Source organism: Bos taurus, chromosome 9, assembly GCF_002263795.3.
Source record: "Bos taurus isolate L1 Dominette 01449 registration number 42190680 breed Hereford chromosome 9, ARS-UCD2.0, whole genome shotgun sequence".
Classification (NCBI taxonomy): Eukaryota; Metazoa; Chordata; class Mammalia; order Artiodactyla; family Bovidae; genus Bos; species Bos taurus.
Genome location: NC_037336.1, coordinates 87,932,134 through 87,952,973, shown reverse-complemented (window position 1 = coordinate 87,952,973; position 20,840 = coordinate 87,932,134). Strand labels below are relative to the sequence as shown.

The 20,840-nt window shown below is 41.8% G+C and overlaps 1 protein-coding gene across 6 annotated transcripts in view; it reads right to left on the bottom strand.

Annotated features, from left to right (window-relative positions):
* The window catches only part of PLEKHG1 (pleckstrin homology and RhoGEF domain containing G1), a 248,869-nt gene that overhangs the window by 13,406 nt on the left and 214,623 nt on the right, over window positions 1-20,840 (bottom strand). For all 6 annotated transcript variants that reach the window (XM_024996654.2, XM_024996651.2, XM_024996655.2 and 3 more), the window contains 4 exons: window positions 15,714-15,747; window positions 12,374-12,460; window positions 8,195-8,233; window positions 6,708-6,730 (listed from right to left, as the gene is read on the bottom strand). In XM_024996654.2, coding sequence (XP_024852422.1) covers window positions 6,708-6,730; window positions 8,195-8,233; window positions 12,374-12,460; window positions 15,714-15,747 — 183 coding nt within the window. The remainder of the gene's footprint in view (window positions 1-6,707; window positions 6,731-8,194; window positions 8,234-12,373; window positions 12,461-15,713; window positions 15,748-20,840) is intronic.

The following is a 20,840-nucleotide window of genomic DNA, read 5'->3' as shown; positions in this document are numbered from 1 at the left end:
GATATGCTCTTGGAAAATAACATTATACAAATGAACATATATAGGTGTCAAGGGCCATGGTATCTGGTTTCTTTTTGGGGCTTGATCCTTAGCAGTCTCATCCTGGTTATTGGTGTACCAGAAACACCTCTGTCAGTGATCTGACTATGTCCTTTGAGAGTTTCTTTTAAATCTCTGAAACTGCATGACCCTGACTTGCACTGCCTTGGTTTATAGATTCTAGGCAAAAGAGCCTTTGTTTCAGGAAGTTAATTTAATCCACTATTGAACTAATGAAATTTTTACTTTCTTTCAGAATACACTTAATTAATATTTAGATGTCTGTTAGGAAGTAAGTACGAGTGACACTAATGATTTTTAATCAGAGAGAACAATGAGTCTCTAATAACTTGGAACCTTTCCTGATGGAGCTCAACTGTGCATGCAGGGAGCAGACTGCCCTCTGATATCCTCTGTGGGTACTGGGATTAGCTTCAAAGAGTTGAAAGGGTTAGGACAGGTTCAACCTAATTATTACCAGCGACATATTTTCTGGTCAAAACACTAGCATAACCTATTGGAAATGTCAAATTAACAAGAACTTTTCATCACTGATCAATGAAACTGGGATACCTATTACCTTGATATTCAGTTCAGTTCAGTGGCTCAGTCGTGTCTGACTCTTTGCGACTCCATGGACTGCAGCACGCCAGGCTTCCCTGTCCATCACCAACTCTTGAAGCTTACTCAAACTCATGTCCATTGAATTGGTGATGTCATCTAACCATCTCATCCTCTGTCATCCCCTTCTCTTCCCGCCCTCAATCTTTCCCAGCATCAGGGTCTTTTCCAATGAGTTAGTTCTTCGAATCAGTTTACCAAAATATTGGAGCTTCAGCTTCAGCATCAGTCCTTCCAGTGAACATTCAGGACTGATTTCCTTTAGGATGGACTGGCTGGATCTCCTTATAGTTCAAGGGACTCGCACAAGTCTTCTCCAACACCACAGTTCAAAAGCATCAATTCTTCGGTGCTCAGCTTTGTTCATAGTCCAACTCTCACATCCATACATGACCATTGGAAAAACCATAGCTTTGACTAGATGGACCTTTGCTGACAAAGTCATGCCTCTGCTTTTTAATATGCTGTCTAGGTTGGTCATAGCTTTTCTTCCAAGGAGCAAGTGTCTTAATTTCATGGCTGCAATCACCATCTGCAGTGATTTTGGAGCCCCCCAAAATGAAGTCTGTCACTGTTTCCACTGTTTTGCCATCTATTTCCCATGAAGTGATGGGACTGGATGCCATGATCTTCGTTTTCTGAATGTTGAGCTTTAAGACACTTTCACTTTCATCAATAGGCTTTTTAGTTCCTCTTCACTTTCTGCCATAAGGGTGGTGTCATCTGCATATCTGAGGTTATTGATATTTCTCCTGGCAATCTTGTTTCCAGCTTGTGCTTCATCCAGCCTGGCATTTCTCATGATATACTCTGGCATATAAGTTAAATAGCAGGGTGACAATATACAGCCTCGACATACTCCTTTCCCGATTGGAACCAGTCTGTTTTTCTATGTCCAATTCAGCTATTGCTTCTTGACCTGCATATAGATTTCTCAGGAGGCAAGTCAGGTGGGCTGGTATTCCCATCTCTTTCAGAATTTTCCACAGTTTGTTGTGATCCACACAGTCAAAGGCTTGGGTGTAGTCAATAAAGCAGAAGTAGATGTTTTTCTGGAACTCTCTTGCTTTTTCTGTGATCCAGTGGATGTTGGCAATTTGATCTCTGGCTCCTCTGACGGGATAAATCCAGCTTGAACATCTAGAAGTTCATGGTTCATGTACTGTTGAAGCCTGGCTTGGAGAATTTTGAGCATTACTTTGCTAGCGTGTGAGATGAGTGCAACTGTGCGGTAGTTTGAACATTCTTTGGCATTGCCTTTCTCTGAGATTGGAATGAAACCTGACCTTTTCCAGTCCTGTGGCCACTGCTGAGTTTTCCAAATTTGCTAGCATATTGAGTGCAGCACTTTCACAACATCATCTTTTAGGATTTGATATAGCTCAACTGGAATTCTATCACCTCCACTAGCTTTGTTCATAGTGATGCTTCCTAAGGCCCACTTGACTTCGCATTCCAGGATGTCTGGCTCTAGGTGAGTGATCACACCATCGTGGTTATCTGGGTCATGAAGATCTTTTTTTGTATAATTCTGTGTATTCTTGCCACCTCTTCTTAATATCTTCTGCTTCTATTAGGTCCATACCATTTCTGTCCTTTATTGTGCCCATCTTTGCATAAAATGTTCCCTTGGTATCTCTAATTTTCTTGAAGAGATATCTGGTTTTTCCCATTCTATTGTTTTCCTCTATTTCTTTGCATTGATCGCTGAGGAAGGCTTTCTTATCTCTCCCTCTATTCTTTGGAACTCTGCATTCAAATGAGTCTATCTTTCCTTTTCTCCTTTGTCTTTTCGCTTCTCTTCTTTTCTCAGCTATTTGTAAGTCCTCCTCAGACAACCATTTTGCCTTTTTGCATTTCTTTTTCTTGGGGATGGTCTCTATCACTGCCTCCTGTACAATGTCATGAGCCTCCATCCATAGTTCTTCAGGCGCTCTATCAGATCTAATCCCTTGAATCTATTTGTCATTTTCACTGTATAATTGTAATGGATTTGATTTAGGTAAAACCTGAATGATCTAGTGGTTTTCCCTACCTTCTTCAATTTAAGTCTGAATTTTGTAATACGGAATTCATGATCTGAGCCACAGTCAACTCCTGGTCTTGTTTTTGCTGACTGTATGGAGCTTCTCCATATTTGGCTGCAAAGAATATAATCAATCTGATTTCGGTGTTGACCATCTGGTGATGTCCATGTGCAGTCTTCTCTTGTGTTGTTGGAAGAGGGTGTTTACTATGACCAGTGCATTCTCTTGGCAAAAGTGTTAGCCTTTGACTTGCTTCGTTTTGTACTCCAAGGCCAAATTTGCCTGTTACTCCAGGTATATCTTGACTTTCGACTTTTGCTTTCCATTCTTCTATAATGAAAAGGACATCTTTTTTGGGTGTTAGTTCTAGAAGGTTTTGTGGGTCTTCATAGAACTGTTCAACTTCAGCTTCTTCAGCATTACTGGCTGGAACATAGACTTGGATTACTGTGATACTGAATGACTTGCCTTGGAAATGAAGAGAGATAATTCTGTCATTTTTGAGATTGCATCCAAATACTGCATTTCAGACTCTTTTGTTGACTATGATAGCTACTCCATTTCTTTTAAGGTATTTTTGCCCACAGTAGTGGATATAATGGTCATCTGAGTTAAATTCATCCATTCCAGTCCATTTTAGTTCACTGATTCCTAAAATGTTGATATTCACTTTTGCCACCTCCTGTTTGACCATTTCCAATATGCCTTGATTCATGGACCTAATATCTCAGGTTCCTATGCATATTGCTCTTTACAGCATCAGACTTTACTTCCATCACCAATTAAATCCACAACTGGGTGTTGTTTTTGCTTTGGCTCTGTCTCTTCATTCTTTCTGGAGTTATTTCTCCACTAATCTCCAGTAGCATATTGGGCAACTACCGACCTGGGGAGTTCATCTTTCAGTGTCCTATCTTTTTGCCTTTTCATTCTGTTCATGGGATTCTCAAGACAAGAATACTAATGTGGTTTGCCATTCCCTTCTCCAGTGGACCACGTTTTATCAGAACTCTCCACCATGACCCGTCCATCTTGGGTGGCCCTACATGGCATGGCTCATAGTTTCACTGAGTTAAACAAGGCTGTGGTCCATGTGATCAGTTTGGTTAATTTTCTATGACTGTGGTTTTCATTCTGTCTGCCCTCTGATAGATAAGGACAAGAGGCTTATGGAAGCTTGGAATATCCACCTACTAATATTCTGTCTGCCTATGGAAGCTTGGAGTATTCACCTACTAATATGTCTGTCTGCCTACCGACCTGCCTGTCTGTCTATCAGCGAGGGCAAGAATATAATTTTATCCTGAATGTTATTTTTCTATTAAAGATTTAACAATAAAAAGTCTTATTAGTCATTTAATACTTTGTTCACTTTTTTCCAAATAGTAAAACTGTGGCCACTTGAGGACTAGGAATAAACAAATACACGCACATATGGATGTGTTCAGTTCAGTTCAGTGGCTCAGTCATGTCTGACTCTTTGCAATCCCATGAGTCGCAGCACGCCAGGCCTCCCTGTCCATCACTAACTCCTGGAGTTCACTCAGACTCACGTCCATTAAGTCAGTGATGCCATCCAGCCATCTTATCCTCTGTCGTCCCCTTCTCCTCCTGCCCCCAATCCCTCCCAGCATCAGAGTCTTTTCCAATGAGTCAACTCTTTGCATGAGGTGGCCAAAGTACTGGAGTTTCAGCTTTAGCATCATTCCTTCCAAAGAAATCCCAGGGCTGATCTCCTTCAGGATGGACTGGTTGGATCTCCTTGCAGTCCAAGGGACTCTCAAGAGTCTTCTCCAATACCACAGTTCAAAAGCAGCAATTCTTTGGCACTCAGCCTTCTTCACAGTCCAACTCTCACATCCATACATGACCACAGGAAAAATCATAGCCTTGACTAGACGAACCTTTGTCATGTCTCTGCTTTTCAATATGCTATCTAGGTTGGTCATAACTTTCCTTCCAAGGAGTAAGCATCTTTTAATTTCATGGCTGCAATCACCATCTGCAGTGATTTTGGAGCCCAGAAAAATAAAGTCTGACACTGTTTCCACTGTTTCCCCATCTATTTCCCATGAAGTGATGGGACCGGATGCCATGATCTTCCTTTTCTGAATGTTGAGCTTTAAGCCAACTTTTTCACTCTCCACTTTCACTTTCATCAAGAGGCTCTTAGTTCCTCTTCACTTTCTGCCATAAGGGTGGTATCATATGCATATCTGAGGTGATTGATATTTCTCCCGGCAATTTTGATTCCAGCTTGTTGTTCTTCCAGCCCAGCGTTTCTCATGATGTACTCTGCATAGAAGTTAAATAAGCAGGGTGACAATATATAGCCTTGATGTACTCCTTTTCCTATTTGGAACCAGTCTGTTGTTCCATGTCCAGTTCTAACTGTTGCTTCCTGACCTGCATACAGATTTCTCAAGAGGCAGGTCAGGTGGTCTGGTATTCCCATCTCTTTCAGAATTTTCCACAGTTTATTGTGATCCACACAGTCAAAGGCTTTGGCATAGTCAATAAAGCAGAAGTAGATGTTTTTCTGGAACTCTCTTGCTTTTTCCATGATCCACCAGATGTTGGCAATTTGATCTCTGGTTCCTCTGCCTTTTCTAAAGCCAGCTTGGACATCCTCAGTTTACATGTGAGCTAAATCTCTTTCCTTCTCTACACACACACACACACACACACACACACACACCGACACAGCTTTGGAATGGACATTCTGTGTATATTCTGGGAGAAAGGTTAATCTCTTTATCTCTTGAGTCTTTTTCTGCATTTAATATACATTCATTTTTGTTAGGAGATGGAATTTTACCACTAGGAAAAAAGCATATTGGTGCTTTCTTTCTTTCTTGTCTTCAGGTTTCATAAGGTTTAGTTAGTCTCCATATAGAGACTTGGTTTGATCATTATCATGAAAAGTTTCCAAGAAGCTCCTGAGATTGTATCTCTAGGACTAATAGAGCGATTCCCCTCCCTGGTACTAAGCCAGGCTTGCTCTGTGATCATAGTTTGGCTGCCTCGCACAGCCACCTTCTGCTGTTTGCTTATGAAAACAAAGTGCATTAAAAAAACAATCAAAATCTCTTATGTCATATTTCAGGACAGTGATTCAATTCATGTTAATAAACTTGCGAAAGTTTCCAAACAGAAATATGCACTACCTGAAAAAAATCCACCTGCCCCAATTTTAAGCAAATCATTTAAACATAAGACTATCGATTTTTAGATGTTTAGACATCCTGACTGAAAGATCCATCATTTATTAACACGGTCACTCTGGCCCTGTGCCAAGGGAGTGGGGCAGGTGGAGTCGTGGGGGAGATTTTCACAGCCACATCGTTACAAAACAGAAAGCAAGAAGCCAAGATCGGTTCTCTAAGAATTGTTAGTTAAGCCAATCTATCCGTAGGCATTTCGGACATGGTTCCCTCTGGTCAGGATACAGTATTTATTGTTCATAGGTAATAAATGTGAATATACATCTTCCAATAAAACATACCATTTTTATTCCCCCTTTTTCTAACCTTTCATTGGAGGAAGAACAATCAAAACTTGATATAGTGAAGTTTTATTATACCACATATGATCACACCTCTCATACCAGCAGCAGGACTGCATTCTTAGAAGGGGATCTTTGTGATTAAAGGCTGATGCTTTGAAAAAGGAGCAAATACTCGGGATGCAAGACCCTTGGTCTAAAATGCACACAGGCACAGGGCAACATGGAGTGGACCACAGCCTGTGCTGGTGTTACATCCTAAGGTATCTTTACAGCTTCTGAGCAGAGAGGTGGGGCAGAAGGATGAAGAAATCATCGCCTTGGTTCTGAGAGATGAAGCTGGGGGTGGGGAGGTGGGGCAAGGGTTTAGAAGGAAGAGGCCTAACTTAAATCTACTTCAACATGTAATTGTTAACACTTGGAAGATAAACTGGAGGTTAGATTTTTAAGGAGAAGATAGGTATAAAGGCTGCCTAAAGTAAACATTTCAAAATAAGGAATGTAATAACATTTACCTTTTGAATGTCTTGTGCTGTTTCTGAAAAACAAAAGATTTAAAACATTTTAAAGTCTGAGGATTAAAAATGTATCTCATACATATCTAACCACTGATTTTATAGAACTTTTAAACTTATTGTTAATCACTGAAACCCAGTGAAACCCAGTTTCAAGGCTCTTTTGACCTAATTTTCAGAAAATACCACTCAGTTACCCAAGTTACACATCCTGTACTATAACAACTTGACATACATCTGAGTGTTAAGTACCTTCCTTAATCCCTGAGAGAGCAATGGACTAATTCATATTAAGTTTCAAAAGCTTTCCCTCAAAATATATATAACCTGAAAAAAATACACATGAAAATCATTTAAACATAAGATTATATTTGTTAATTTTGAAACATTTTATCGGTTGTAACAGAAAGCTATAGCATTGATCAAAAGGGTCACCTTGGCTCTGTGCTAAGGACGGTGCAAGAGGAATTGTGGGGTGAGACTTACTAGCCACATCCTCATAGATATCCTTATGATACCCTGATAATCTGTGTCTCATCTTTATATGTTAATTACAGAAGCATGTAAAGTAAAAAGTGATTGAACTCTGTCCACAAATTCTACCCCACAGAGGCAACCCCAATCAAAAAAGTTTGATATTCATCTTTCCAGGTCCTGTTCCCACCCCGCCCCCCATCCCAGTCTTCTGTTTATATAATAAGGGTACAATATGCAACACTGCATTTCCTGCTAAATATATGTGCACAAGCCTGTCAGTAGACAGATATGTACATCATTCTTTTTAACAGCTGCAGAATATTCCATGTAGTGCTCTGGGATTTATAACTTTTCAAATCATTTTTCACTAGATGGATATATTTATTACGTGGTATCCTGTTAAAAAGAACACAAATACTCATAAATGTGTGAACCCTGGGTGAGTATGTCTATACAGGAAGTGTACATTGTGAAACATATACAAGTGGAAAATATGAAACTGTTGGTTCAAGGGAAAATGCACATTTAAAATTTAAGTGGGCATTAACAAATTTTCCTCCAAAATCACTGCAGAAATTTATACACCAATAGCTTCAGAGTGCCTGTTTTTCTCTTCTTTTGGCCAAGCCCACAGCTCTCTCACCTCTGTTTATCTCATGTATATGTATGATTTTCTGATTACTAATGTGAGTGACCATTTGTAAATTTTATTGGCAGTTTGTGTTTCTGCCAGATTATATTATCTGCCTTCGGAATACAAGTCCTTTGTCTTTTTTATTAATGGGATTTCTTACATTAATATTCACAAGCATTAATCTTTTTATGTCCACTGTTATCTATACTACAAACATTTTATGTCATTCAGCTTTACATTTTATAATGGGACAGTATTACTTACAGACATTAATCAAACCTGCTAATCTGTAACTGATCTTGTGTTGATTTTTCTGTATATTGTGTGACTTTGTGGATATCAACAGGAATGAAAAAAAAAGTGATCTAGGACTTACCACTGGTCTTCAAAACTTTATGTGATCTTGAGGAAGGTTCTGGGAGGAAAAATAAGGCCAGCATCATTTGTCAAACCAAATCAAGATTTTTTTCTTTATAAGTAATTATTATTGTTCAGTCACTAACTCGTATCCAACTCTTTGTGACCCCACAGACTGCAGCACACCAAGTTCCTCTGTCCTCTGCTATCTCCCGGAGTTAGCTCAAATTCATGTCCATTGAGTCAGAGATGCTAGCTACCCATCTCATCCTCTGCCACCCAAATTCACCTAAATCCTGATTGCTTAGAGATACTTGGCAAGACATTCACTCTATCAAAACTGTAGGATGAACACTAAGCTATGCAATCTGGAGTCACCTAACAGAAAACCAACCCAACCCATAGTAGCATAATGTTCTCAGCTTTAAGTATCACCCTCTTCCAACAACACAAGAGAAGACTCTACACATGGACATCACCAGATGGTCAACACCAAAATCAGATTGATTATATTCTTTGCAGCCAAAGATGGAGAAGCTCTATACAATCAGCAAAAACAAGACCGGGAGCTGACTGTGGCTCAGATCATGAACTCCTTATTGCCAAATTCAGACTGAAATTGAAGAAAGTAGGGAAAACCACTAGATCATTCAGGTATGACCTAAATCAAATCCCTTACAATTATACAGTGGAAGTGAGAAATAGATTTAAGGGCCTAGATCTGATAGAGTGCCTGATGAACTATGGATGGAGGTTCATGACATTGTACAGGAGACAGGGATCAAGACCATCCCCATGGAAAAGAAATGCAAAAAAGCAAAATGGCTGTCTGGGGAGGCCTTACAAATAGCTGTGAAAAGAAGAGAAGTGAAAAGCAAAGGAGAGAAGGAAAGATATAAACATCTGAATGCAGAGTTCCAAAGAATAGCAAGAAGAGATAAGAAAGCCTTCCTCAGCAATCAATGCAAAGAAAGAGGAAAACAACAGAATGGGAAAGACTAGAGATCTCTTCAAGAAAATTAGAGATACCAAGGGAACATTTCATGCAAAGATGGGCACAATAAAGGACAGAAATGGTATGGACCTAACAGAAGCAGAAGATATTAAGAAGAGGTGGCAAGAATACACAGAAGAAGCGTACCAAAAAGATCTTCACGACCAAGATAATCACGATGGTGTGATCACTGACCTAGAGCCAGACATCCTGGATGGGCACAATAAAGGACAGAAATGGTATGGACCTAACAGAAGCAGAAGATATTAAGAAGAGGTGGCAAGAATACACAGAAAACAGTACCAAATAGATCTTCATGACCAAGATAATCACGATGGTGTGATCACTGACCTAGAGCCAGACATCCTGGAATGTGAAGTCAAGTGGGCCTTAGAAAGCATCACTACGAACAAAGCTAGCGGAGGTGATGGAATTTCAGCTGAGCTATTTCAAATCCTAAAAGATGATGCTGTGAAAGTGCTGCACTCAATATGCCAGCAAATTTGGAAAACTCAGCAGTGGCCACAGGACTGGAAAAGGTCAGTTTTCATTCCAATCCCAAAGAAAGGCAATGCCAAAGAATGCTCAAACTACCGCACAATTGCACTCATCTCACATGCTAGTAAAGTAATGCTCAAAATTCTCCAAGCCAGGCTTCAGCAATACGTGAACCGTGAACTTCCAGATGTTCAAGCTGGTTTTAGAAAAGGCAGAGGAACCAGAGATCAAATTGCCAACATCTGGTGGATCATGGAAAAAGCAAGAGAGTTCAAGAAAAACATCTACTTCTGCTTTATTGACTATGCCAAAGCCTTTGACTGTGTGGATCACAACAAACTGTGGAAAATTCTGAAAGAGATGGGAATACCATACCACCTGACCTGCCCCTTGAGAAACTTGTATGCAGGTCAGGAAGCAACAGTTAGAACTGGACATGGAACAACAGACTGGTTCCAAATAGGAAAAGGAGTATGTCAAGGCTGTATATTGTCACCCTGCTTATTTAACTTCTATGCAGAGTACATCATGAGAAACGCTGGGCTGGAAGAAGCACAAGCTGGAATCAAGATTGCCAGGAGAAATATCAATCACCTCAGATATGCATATGATACCACCCTTATGGCAGAAAGTGAAGAGGAACTAAGAGCCTCTTGATAAAAGTGAAAGAGGAGAGTGAAAAAGTTGGCCTAAAGCTCAACATTCAGAAAACGAAAATCACGGCTTCTGGTCCCATCACTTCATGGGAAATAGATGGGGAAACAGTGGAAACAATGTCAGACTTTATTTTTCTGGGCTCCAAAATCACTGCAGATGGTGACTGCAGCCATGAAATTAAAAGACGCTTACTGCTTGGAAGAAAAGTTATGACCAACCTAGATAGCATATTGAAAAGCAGACACATTACTTTGCCAACAAAGGTCCGTCTAGTCAAGGCTATGGTTTTTCCTGTGGTCATGTATGGATGTGAGAGTTGGACTGTAAAGAAAGCTGAGTGCCGAAGAATTGCTGCTTTTGAACTGTGGTGTTGGAGAAGACTCTTGAGAGTCCCTTGGACTGCAAGGAGATCCAACCAGTCCATTCTAAAGGAGATCAGCCCTGGGTGTTCTTTGGAAGGAATGATGCTAAAGCTGAAACTCCAGTACTTTGGGCACCTCATGCGAAGAGTTGACTCATTGGAAAAGACTCTGATGCTGGGAGGGATTGGGAGGAGGAGGAGAAGGGACAAAGGATGAGATGGCTGGATGGCATCACCGACTCGATGGATGTGAGTTTGAGTGAACTCTGAGAGTTGGTGATGGACAGGGAGGCCTGGCGTGTTGCAGTTCATGGGGTTGCAAAGAGTCGGACACAACTGAGAGACTGAACTGAACTGATAAGAGGATTATGTTCAGTCTCCTTCTGGCAGAGCCCTATGCCAAGCCTCAGACCTCACAGGCCAACTGTCCATCTGATATGTCCCCAGCATGACCACAGAACCAGCAAACTCAGCATATCCCAGTCTCAGCTCACCAGTCTCCCCCACAGCTGCTCCTCCATCTGTATTTCTTGTTTGTCATTCACATTATCTTCCCTACTTAGTGACCAGGACATGATTTTAAGTTTTTCCCATTTTTATCCATCACAATCTTGCAGGATCCTATTGATGTTCCACCCCAGTTACCCCTATTTTATTCCAAACCTTTAGCATCTCTCACACAGACTAGAGGAACAGCCTCCTGCCCAGTGTCCCTGCCTACTTCATCTTCCACCTCGAGCCAGAATTCTCTTTTTAAAAGGAAAACATCTCATTGCTTAAAATCCTTCCATTCTTGCAAGATCAAGTTCTTGCAAGCTTGAACTTGCAAGTTCTGCCTGACCTACTTGGCCTTTCATAATCAGGCCCTGATTTGCAACTCTAGTCACATCTCCTTCCATTTACCTTGCTCACCTGCACCTCCAGCCTACCTTGCAGCCAGGGCCAAACAAGTGGCAATTGCTGTCTGATCCAAGGTGTGTCGGCTGAAGTCTCAGGGCCTTTGCAATGTGTTGTCCCCATACCATCAGGCTCTGCAGATTCTACCTGGGGTCCTGGTCCTCTGCTCTGTGTGATCTTCTGTCGTTCCTAGAGGGCTCAGCTCTCTGTCTCCCCCGCTTTTCAAAACTTCCATTCAACTTCTACAAACTCCATTGTATGAACTGCTATTTGTTCAACCTTCTTTGACTCTCCCACTAGGCTACAAACTCCTTGCAAGCAGAAATCATGGGCATTATTTTTACATTTTCTTAGCACAGTGTAGGAAATCAGGAACTTAGTAAATGCTGGCTTAAATAAAGAAAAATCTGAGGGCTAAGGGGATACCACAAGAAGTCTAGTTTAGCAGATGTGTATTAAAATTTTAGATTTGAAGTAGCTTTGGTATATGTCATTTACAGGATATAATTTTTCACCAGTGCCAGTAAGTAGGATTTAAACACCTGCATGCCAGTGGTAAAATACTATACAAAGTGAACTTAGTTAATTGACATGTTTTATAGTAACTGAAAAATTGAGAGTTAAGTAGAAAGACTTTTAGAACCAAAGCTTGAGAGCCTCAAAGATAATCAAACTCGTGATGTGTTCAAAAACCAGAAAGAAAATACCTTTTTGTCTAACTGAAAGGGACTTTCATTACTAGTGCCCCCAAATTATTTAATTTTGATTATATCTGATTATATTTTATTTACCAGATTTCCTTCTCAGCCGATACGGAGCAGAGCCATTTCGAGAGCCACAAGTCTCTCCCTCGGGACTGTAACAGAAGCCTGGGTAATCTGTAAAGAACCACAGATGTCTATAAGAATGCGGTGTTCCATGCTGATCCACTTCGATGTATGGCAAAACCCACCACAATACTGTAAAGTAATTAGCCTCCAATTAAAATAAATACATCAAAAAAAAAAAAAAGAATGCACTGTTCCGTGACTTTTCAGAAAACAGGTAGGACTCGTCCTGGGTATCTGTGGATTTTTTTTCATCAGACATGGTAGAATTCCTCCTTCCATAACCGGGGTTGAACATGCATCTCAAGGCTTTGTGGTTACTGTGGGACCCGCAGGAATGTGTTAGCAAGGTAAACCACATTCCTCACTTCCACCCCCTCCCACACCCCCAGGCACTCACTTGTATTCTAACTATTACTTTTTTCACTCTCCGGCAGAAAGAGCTACAACCTTTGGCTTTCCCCTTCCTAAAAAGTTAGTTCAAATGTGTAAGGTGTGGTAACGTCTGGCACCCATTCAGACTCACCAGCAACTCTGAGACCCACAGAGGTCAGACAATTCCATTAGAATAAAAAAATAAGGCCCCTGAGAAACTGCAGCAAAGGGTCACATCAGAGACCCTGTCAAGGTACAGCTGCCTGGAGAATTCCATCTGGGGAGCAATTTCAAGAGGCATTTCTGCCTGGCATGGTGGTGGAGGGTGCCAAGCCCTTCCTGACCCCATGGAAGCTGCCCTCCACGTTTTTCTAGACACGCTTTAAATGGTTTAAGTTCTCTTCTCAGAAAAGGAATTTTCATTTCATTTCATCTAAGGGATACACAGACTTTGGATTAAGAAAATCTGGTCTAAGTCTAAAGCATTGCAGCATATTCAGTGACCATCTGCACCCTGAAGCTTGAGGATAAATAATTTTAGGACATAGCTGTAGACAGGTATTCTTCAAATTGAGGTTAAGCATCTTTAGGTCTGTCTGAAGTGTGAGAAAGGTCTGAGGATTATAAAGACCACATAGACTTCAATGTCACAGTCAAAGGTATCCAAATGAGGTCATTTGGTCCAGTGCACTGGCCTATCCTGTTCACAGCCAGCTGAGACCAAAGTCAGGGTAATTCTCCCCGGCTGGGATGCTGTGGATATACCTGGCCTGGAAGAGAGGCACAGGACGCCAGTTAGAGGCTTGCCAGCATTCTGTGTGCTCAGAGAATCTTTATTATTTTTCTGTGTTATTTATTTCTTCTTTGTTAGTTATACTCAGATCTCAAGCCTCATATTTTTTTTAAAAAAAGAATGTGTAATTACTATCTGTATAATTTATCTGTAATTTATTTTGAATTTTTTTATATTGGAGTATAACTGGCTAACAATGCTATAGTTTCAGGTGGACAGCACAGCTGCTCGCCTACACACACGTGTCCCTCCCCCCAGCCTGTTCCTATCCAGGCTGCCACAAGACACTGAGCAGAGCTCCCCGTGCCATACACAGCATCCTTGTTGGTGTCGAAGAGCTAACCCAGAGCCTGGCAATAAACAAACAATGTCATCAAATGTAGCCGCTCATGTTGAACAGCTGTGCGTGCTAAGTCACTTCAGTCCTGTCTGACTCTGTGACCCTATGGACTGTGGCCTGCCAGGCTCCTCCGTCCGTGGGATTCTCCAGGCAAGAATATTGGCGTGGGTTGCCATACCCTCCTCCAGGGGATCTTCCTGAGCCAGGGGTCAAACCTGTGTCTCTTATCTCCTGCATTGGTAGGTGTTTTTTTTTTTTTTTTTTTACCACTACCACCACCTAGGAAGCCCAAACACAGCGTTCCTGGATGGGCTCGAACCACCAACTTTTCAATTAACAGCTGAACTCACTAACCCATGGCACCACAGAGACTCGGACTGAACAGCTGACCCCTCTGGGTCCTCATATGTCTCCATCTTTCCTCCTCATTCTCACATGCCCATCCATGACCTCACCTTCTCTACATAGTGTCCATTTGTATTATATACATATTGATAAATCAGCTATACGAATATATTGTACAGCACAGGGAATACAGATAATATTTTATAACTACAAATAAAGTAAAATCCTTTAAAACTGTGAATCACTGTTGTATACCTGGGAATGATATACTGAAATTCAACTATGGAAGTGTGTTAGTTGCTCAGCTGTGTCCGACTTTTTGCGACTCCATGGACTGTAGCCTGCCAAGCTCCTCCGTCCATGGGATCTCCAGGCAAGGATACTGGAGTGGGTTGCCATTCCCTTCTCCAGGGGATCTTCCCGAGCCAGGGATCAAACCTGGGTCTCCTACACTGCAGGCAGATTCTTAACTGTCTAAGCCACCAATCAACTATACCTCCAAAAAAAAAAAAAAAAAAGAATCTCAAAGAGATTTTTACTGAATAAAATAAGTGGCTTCAGAGAACACAGGGCAGTGAGCCCCAGCCTAGCTCTCTGATGGGGTCATCTTGCATCATTTCCTGGTGGGGTCCAGTGGGCATGCAAGGGGGAATCTCAGTGCTGGTGCTCATTTCTTTATTTCAGTAACGTTTCTTTTCTTTTCCTGCTGGAGATTAACAACCAGCAGGCTAGGAGGAAGAGAGGGTGTTGTTTAAGTGAATTAATGTTTGTACTTGGGGAAAGATTGCTCAAAAGTAGGAAGTATTCAGTAAAAGTTTCTGTCAGACTTAGCTGTAAGTCTTTGAAGCTATTGCTTCTTTTTAAAGTCTGTTTAACCTGGGCAGTAACAAGGATGTGGTAAGTGCTTTGAACAGGTCTTATTTTATTGGAAAGATCTCACTTTATTTTTTCTCTGCCTGCTACGAGAAGTGTAAGACATAGTCACGTGTGTGGGGCAGTTGTAACTTGAAATGTGAGCTGTATCAGGAACCAACACCTATCGAGTTAGTGTGATTCTTACAGATAATCAATATATTTTTTGCTCATGGGGCTGATGTGGGAAATGCATTGTGAGACCTTCATTGTTTTGGTGGTGATGGAGGTTGGGTAAGAGGTGATCCTGGAAGCATAGCTTGCTGTGAGTTGATGTGGAGATGTGATGATGAGCCATTGGCCGGCTCACAGATGAACCAGGAGAAATCAATGGAGAAAGAAGCCAATGGGTTAAAAAGAGAATATACTGTCCAACTGGCTCTGTCTGTTACAACAGTGAATAGAGAGCTGCTACTTTCTTCCAGTTGGGTTTTGACATCTCATAATTGACAACTGACATCTGTAAACCTGAAGATAGAAAATGTGATAGATACAAGTGGACAATGAGATTTCAAATTGTGTAAGAAAACAGAACTTACGAATGGCGTCCATTTCAAGTATTGCTTGCTTGGCCTGAAAGAAAGAAGATGTAGTTATGATTACAAAGACCTGTTTTGTTTGTTCCTTGTTTAAACTACCAATCCCAAGACAGGTTTTACCCCACTGGGATGAGTGGTTTTTGAAAAGTTTTTATAAAACTAAAACTCCTTTCTTTTAGGCACTAATACAGAGTTCAAGGGATGCAAACAGTTGAGCATCCTCGTGTGGGTGGTAGATGCTGTCCCTTTGGTGCCCCGGGGCTAAGTTTACAGCCTCCACCAGGCAAGAAAAAAGGGGAGGAAGAAAGGAGGGAAGGTGGGGGTAGGGGGGAGAAGACAGAGGGAGGAGGAGGAAGGGAAAAGCAGAGGGAAAGAGAGAAAGACACTTTCACCAAAGGATCTGTACCTTGGCTGAGCAGCTTATCATACAGTCTAGATTCCTTCTATGCAACCCTGGTCTATTGAATCCAATCTCAGTCTATGCAATCAAAGTTTCAAGGTACAGAGCCTACACCATCAGCCCTCCTCATAACACGGGGGCATGGTAATTCTTTTGGGCTGAATGCAAAATACTTGCTGGACGGTTCCTATGTTTTCCTCCCTCCAAATATGATGCACTTATCAGCTGACTCTCCCAGCTCCCTGCAGCATGCCTGCACCACCATCTCTTTTGTGTCCCCTGGAATATCCTGAGGGGGAGAAAGAGCTGCAGTGTGGGAGAGGAGCCCTGGAGGACACGGTCCGTGATCCAACTCTAGCTCTTAACTAGGCAAGTGCTCTCACATTTCTGCATAAGTTCCCTCAACCTGAAGATGGTCAGACAGGACCCACCTTTCATACTTGCTCCTGGTAGCAAATGACAGCCATTTAACCCAGCTAGTTACCATCTACTCCCGCAGGGGACTGACCCTGATAACCTTGACTCTGGCTTCCTCTACATACATCCTTCTCCCCACCTCAACCCTGAGCTTCTGAAGTTTATTGCTTTGAGGCTTCTTTTGGTTATGATTGTTATCATATGTTATCAATGTTTAGGGAACTATAAAAAGATAAGTTAATGGCCTTAACATGAATTATTTTGCCTGAGGATTCAAAGAAGAAAAAAATAAGGTAGGCTTTCTTGCATCTTGAATGTCATTTTCATTTTTCAAGGTAGTGTGACTGAGCCTACAAATATTATGCTAAGAATAACTTACAGAATAATTTTACTTTGTCGCAGTATGTGACATCACAGTAAAAATGTCTAGGCTAAGTGGCAAAAAAAAAAAAAAAAAACCCTTGATGCAGTCACCTTAATTTTGAGAAAACAAATGTTTATCCTTTTTTATAACACTGATATTTTTACCATACATTTAGAGTTTGAGGTTACTAGTCAAGTTAATTTTAGACACAAATGTTAGCGCAATTTCTGTGAAGGGCATTTGCAGAACCATGTGTATATAGAAAATCCAACAGTTTCGACCTGCACCTTATTCCCAATTAATCTGGACAAAAGTTAGTGTATATGCCACATATATAGATGGATCATATGGCTAACTTCCAGGAAGTTTCTTGATATTTATAAGCTTGACTTTAAGAACTCAGTATTTTTTTTTCTTGCTTTGACATTTAATAGCAAAAAGTACTATTCCCACATTTTCCACTAGGGGTCAGTCAAGGACCATCACACAATTAAAGGACCAGAAGGAGGTTTTGTTAGTAGAACAACGATACATTTTTGGATATTTTTCCCATTATGCATTTTATTTAATAAGAGTAAATATCTTTTGAAAGCTTTAAGAAAATAATTTAAGAAATAGGCTTGAGAAAAGTGAAAAATTCAAATTAGTAATAATTCTGCTTAAATAAGATAGAAAATTGTCATAACCTTATAGTGGATATAACATAGTAAATAAGACTGCTTTCATTTTACCCGGGAACAATGTAGTTAAGACCATCTTTGGGGCCAGGCAGAACTGGGTTTGAATCTGGACTCAGTCCAGATTGCATAAACTAGCCCTAATTGCATAAACTAGGGCAGTTTACGTTCCATCTCTGAGCCTCTGTTTTTATTTCTCTAGAATGGGGAGAACAAGACCTTAAGCAGAAGGCATTTTGCTAAAAGGAAGAAATAAGCATATAAAGTACTCAGCACACTGTATGGTGCTCAAGCATTTGTAGCTGAAAAAATAGATTGTTTACATCCTAAAAGGGTCAGGGACAAAAAAGTACAATTCTACCATGACTCTATTAACCCTTATAAAATATAAAGGGAAAACTCCTTGGAATACACACTCCCTAGTGTGGGAGAAAGAGGAAGTTCTGTAAGCTAGCTCCATTTTGTAATGGCCAATAACTGCCTTTCAGAACCCCTTTGGCAGTTTTGATTTTCGCAGGGACAGGTGAACAACAGGTGGGGCTTATGAATGGCACATGCCATTGCTCAGAAGGGCATTCCAAGAGACGAGGCCAGCAAACAAATGATTAAGTATGAAGACAATGCATTCACCTCTCTGCGTGAGTTACCTGACCCCTTGGAACGCCCTGATGAGCTGAGACTCACGCCTCAGTCAAAGCCCACACCCATGCACATTCATTTCCTGGGCACAGAAGCGCTGCTGACAGCCCCTGAGGACAAGTCTCAAAGACTTTTCAAAAAGTATGCAAGGAGCAAACAGACTTTCTTTGTCAAAAATCTCAGATCGCGTCATTTCCCACCCAGTTCTACCCTCATGAGCATCGTCCCATTTACTGCTCTACTTCCCTCCTCCCTGCCCCAGCATAGACCCCTTCCCCAGACACGTGGATATTCATATCCTTTAGGACATCTAACCTTTCCCTTCACTCTAGAACAGCAAGCAACGCATAATCACAGCCGCCCCCAGAGCCTATCATCATCCAGAAGTGCCCTCCCTTGCAGGTAGGACTCCAGAAGTCCCTCCTTCAATGACAGATCTCTGTATTTCCATCTCTCCACCCAGACTCTTGCTGAACCAGTTCTCTGACTCATCCTTCATGCACCTGTTTTCCTGGTTGGTTTCATGCTCCACTCAGCCTGGGAATTATGCTCAATCACTGCAGGTTGGATACTGGTTAGCACTCTGCCTTCTCTGTTAACCTTTCCCCTCACTGCTCTGCTGGTCCCCAGCCTTGGGCAACCCATGTGTGCCAGGGTTCTTCACACTAGTTTCGAAGTTGCTGAGTCATCACATTGGTTCGTGGTGGTCAGCCTCAGTGGGGTCCAGGATTCCTTTCACAGATGGCTGTAGTCATCCCCACTGACTCTCTAGCCTGTGGTTTTTTAAAAAAATATTTATTGATTGATTGATTTGGCTGCACTAGGTCTTAGCTATGGGACATGGTATTTCTGATCTCCACGGCTGAATCCAAGATCTTTAGTTGTGGCATGGGAACTCTTAATTGCAGCATGTGGGATCTAGTTCCTTGACCAGGGATCAAACCCAGGCCCCCAGCATTGGGAGCACAGAGTCTTAGCCCCTGGGCCAGCAGGGGAGTCCCTAGTCTTGTTCTTTAGCACGTGCTCGGAATCTCTCCACTTGCCCTTGAACACCTAGCCCCATCTTTGCTTCCACTCACCCAGCAGATGCTATTACCAGCAACTTTAGTGAAGGCAAACCCTTTAAGCTCTCTCAAGTCCACCTCAAAGTTTATCCTCTCTTTATTTTTCTTCCCCCAGCTCAGAGAAGATGTTTCTGACTCTTGACAAGACTAACCCCTACACCTACTGGTAAAGTTAATATAAAAAGTGTAATTAGTATAGAGAAGGTGAATGGATTTGTTAATTTTATATAGAGTTGCACCAATTTTTGGTTCCTAAGACCAAGGGAATTAGTTCTAGCTTTTAAAATTTGAAAAAGCCATTTTTTATATATGGAAGTGTGCATTAGCAGTTCTTACATATTTTTTTCAGTAAATAGTAAGTTTTGAGTTCCCATTATTATATTCACAATCTAATGTTTTTATTAGACTATATTTACAGTACACACCCCCACCACAAATTTTGGATTAAGAATGTCCCTATCCTTCCATCCCCCCAGAGTCACATTCCAAGGAGTGCCCCACCTCTTATCTTTCCTGTCTCCTGCTTCCTTTGCTCATCCCCTCAGCTTACATGCCCACGACATTCTTCACGAGGGCAAAGTGCCCTCCTTTGCTCTTACCTCTCCTCAAACTACCAATGGTTGTCCCTTCTGAACTTCGCTTTAAAAAAAAGGCCACACCCAGTCTGTTCCTTATTTATCTTCAACCCACTGCTCTCTCCCCCCCCTTATGTCTTAGTTGCCAAACCTAATATCTGCTTTTCTGTTTGAATCTGTTGTCATCTCTGTGGCCTTTGAGACGGTTACTCCACTCTTTCTCAGGGAGGTTCTTTCCTTCCTTTGTTACCACACTTTCTCCTTCGGTTTTCTTACTGCCTCATTTGGCCACTCTTTCTTTGGTTCTTCTCCAAATCCTCCGCCCCTTGCCGAGCACTTAGATGTTGGATTCTAAAGGGTCTGTCTTCCCATTATGCATTTAAGTGGGCCCTCCTATCAAATCTCTGGGCTTTGGTGACTTCCAGGGTGGAGAGACCTGCGTCTCTCCTGCAGCTGAACTGTCCCTGCAGATGGGCCACCACGCCTCCCTCTCGGGCCCATCCAACCGGTTCCTCTCCCTGGCAGCCTGTCTTGGAACTTACGACACCAGCCTCTTGGCCCAACACCTGACTCGTCCTTGACTTATTTCTCCCTCTCCTCTCCTACACTGCCTCTCCTCCTCCTCTTCTGCTACCTGGCAGTGCCCCTCTTCTCCTTTCCAGCCCACCATGGAGACTTGCCAATTCTTTTCCTGCTGCCAGTGATGCTCTACCAGCTTATCCATCACACTGCCCCCAAAGTGACACTCTCAGAACACAGCACAGACCACAGCACAGACCCCTCCCTCCAAAAGCTTCAGGAGCTTCCCCCTACAATAATCCAGGTTCCTCAGTGTTTGTGTTCAAACCCTTCAAAGGTCAGCTGACTGCTTTCCACTTTTCTAATCTTACCCCCTACTCCATCTCCTGAGAACCCGACCATTCAATCTGAGGACTTCCATTCAAGCACAGTCTGTGTGCTGTTTAACACGGGGCCCCTTTTCACACCTCTT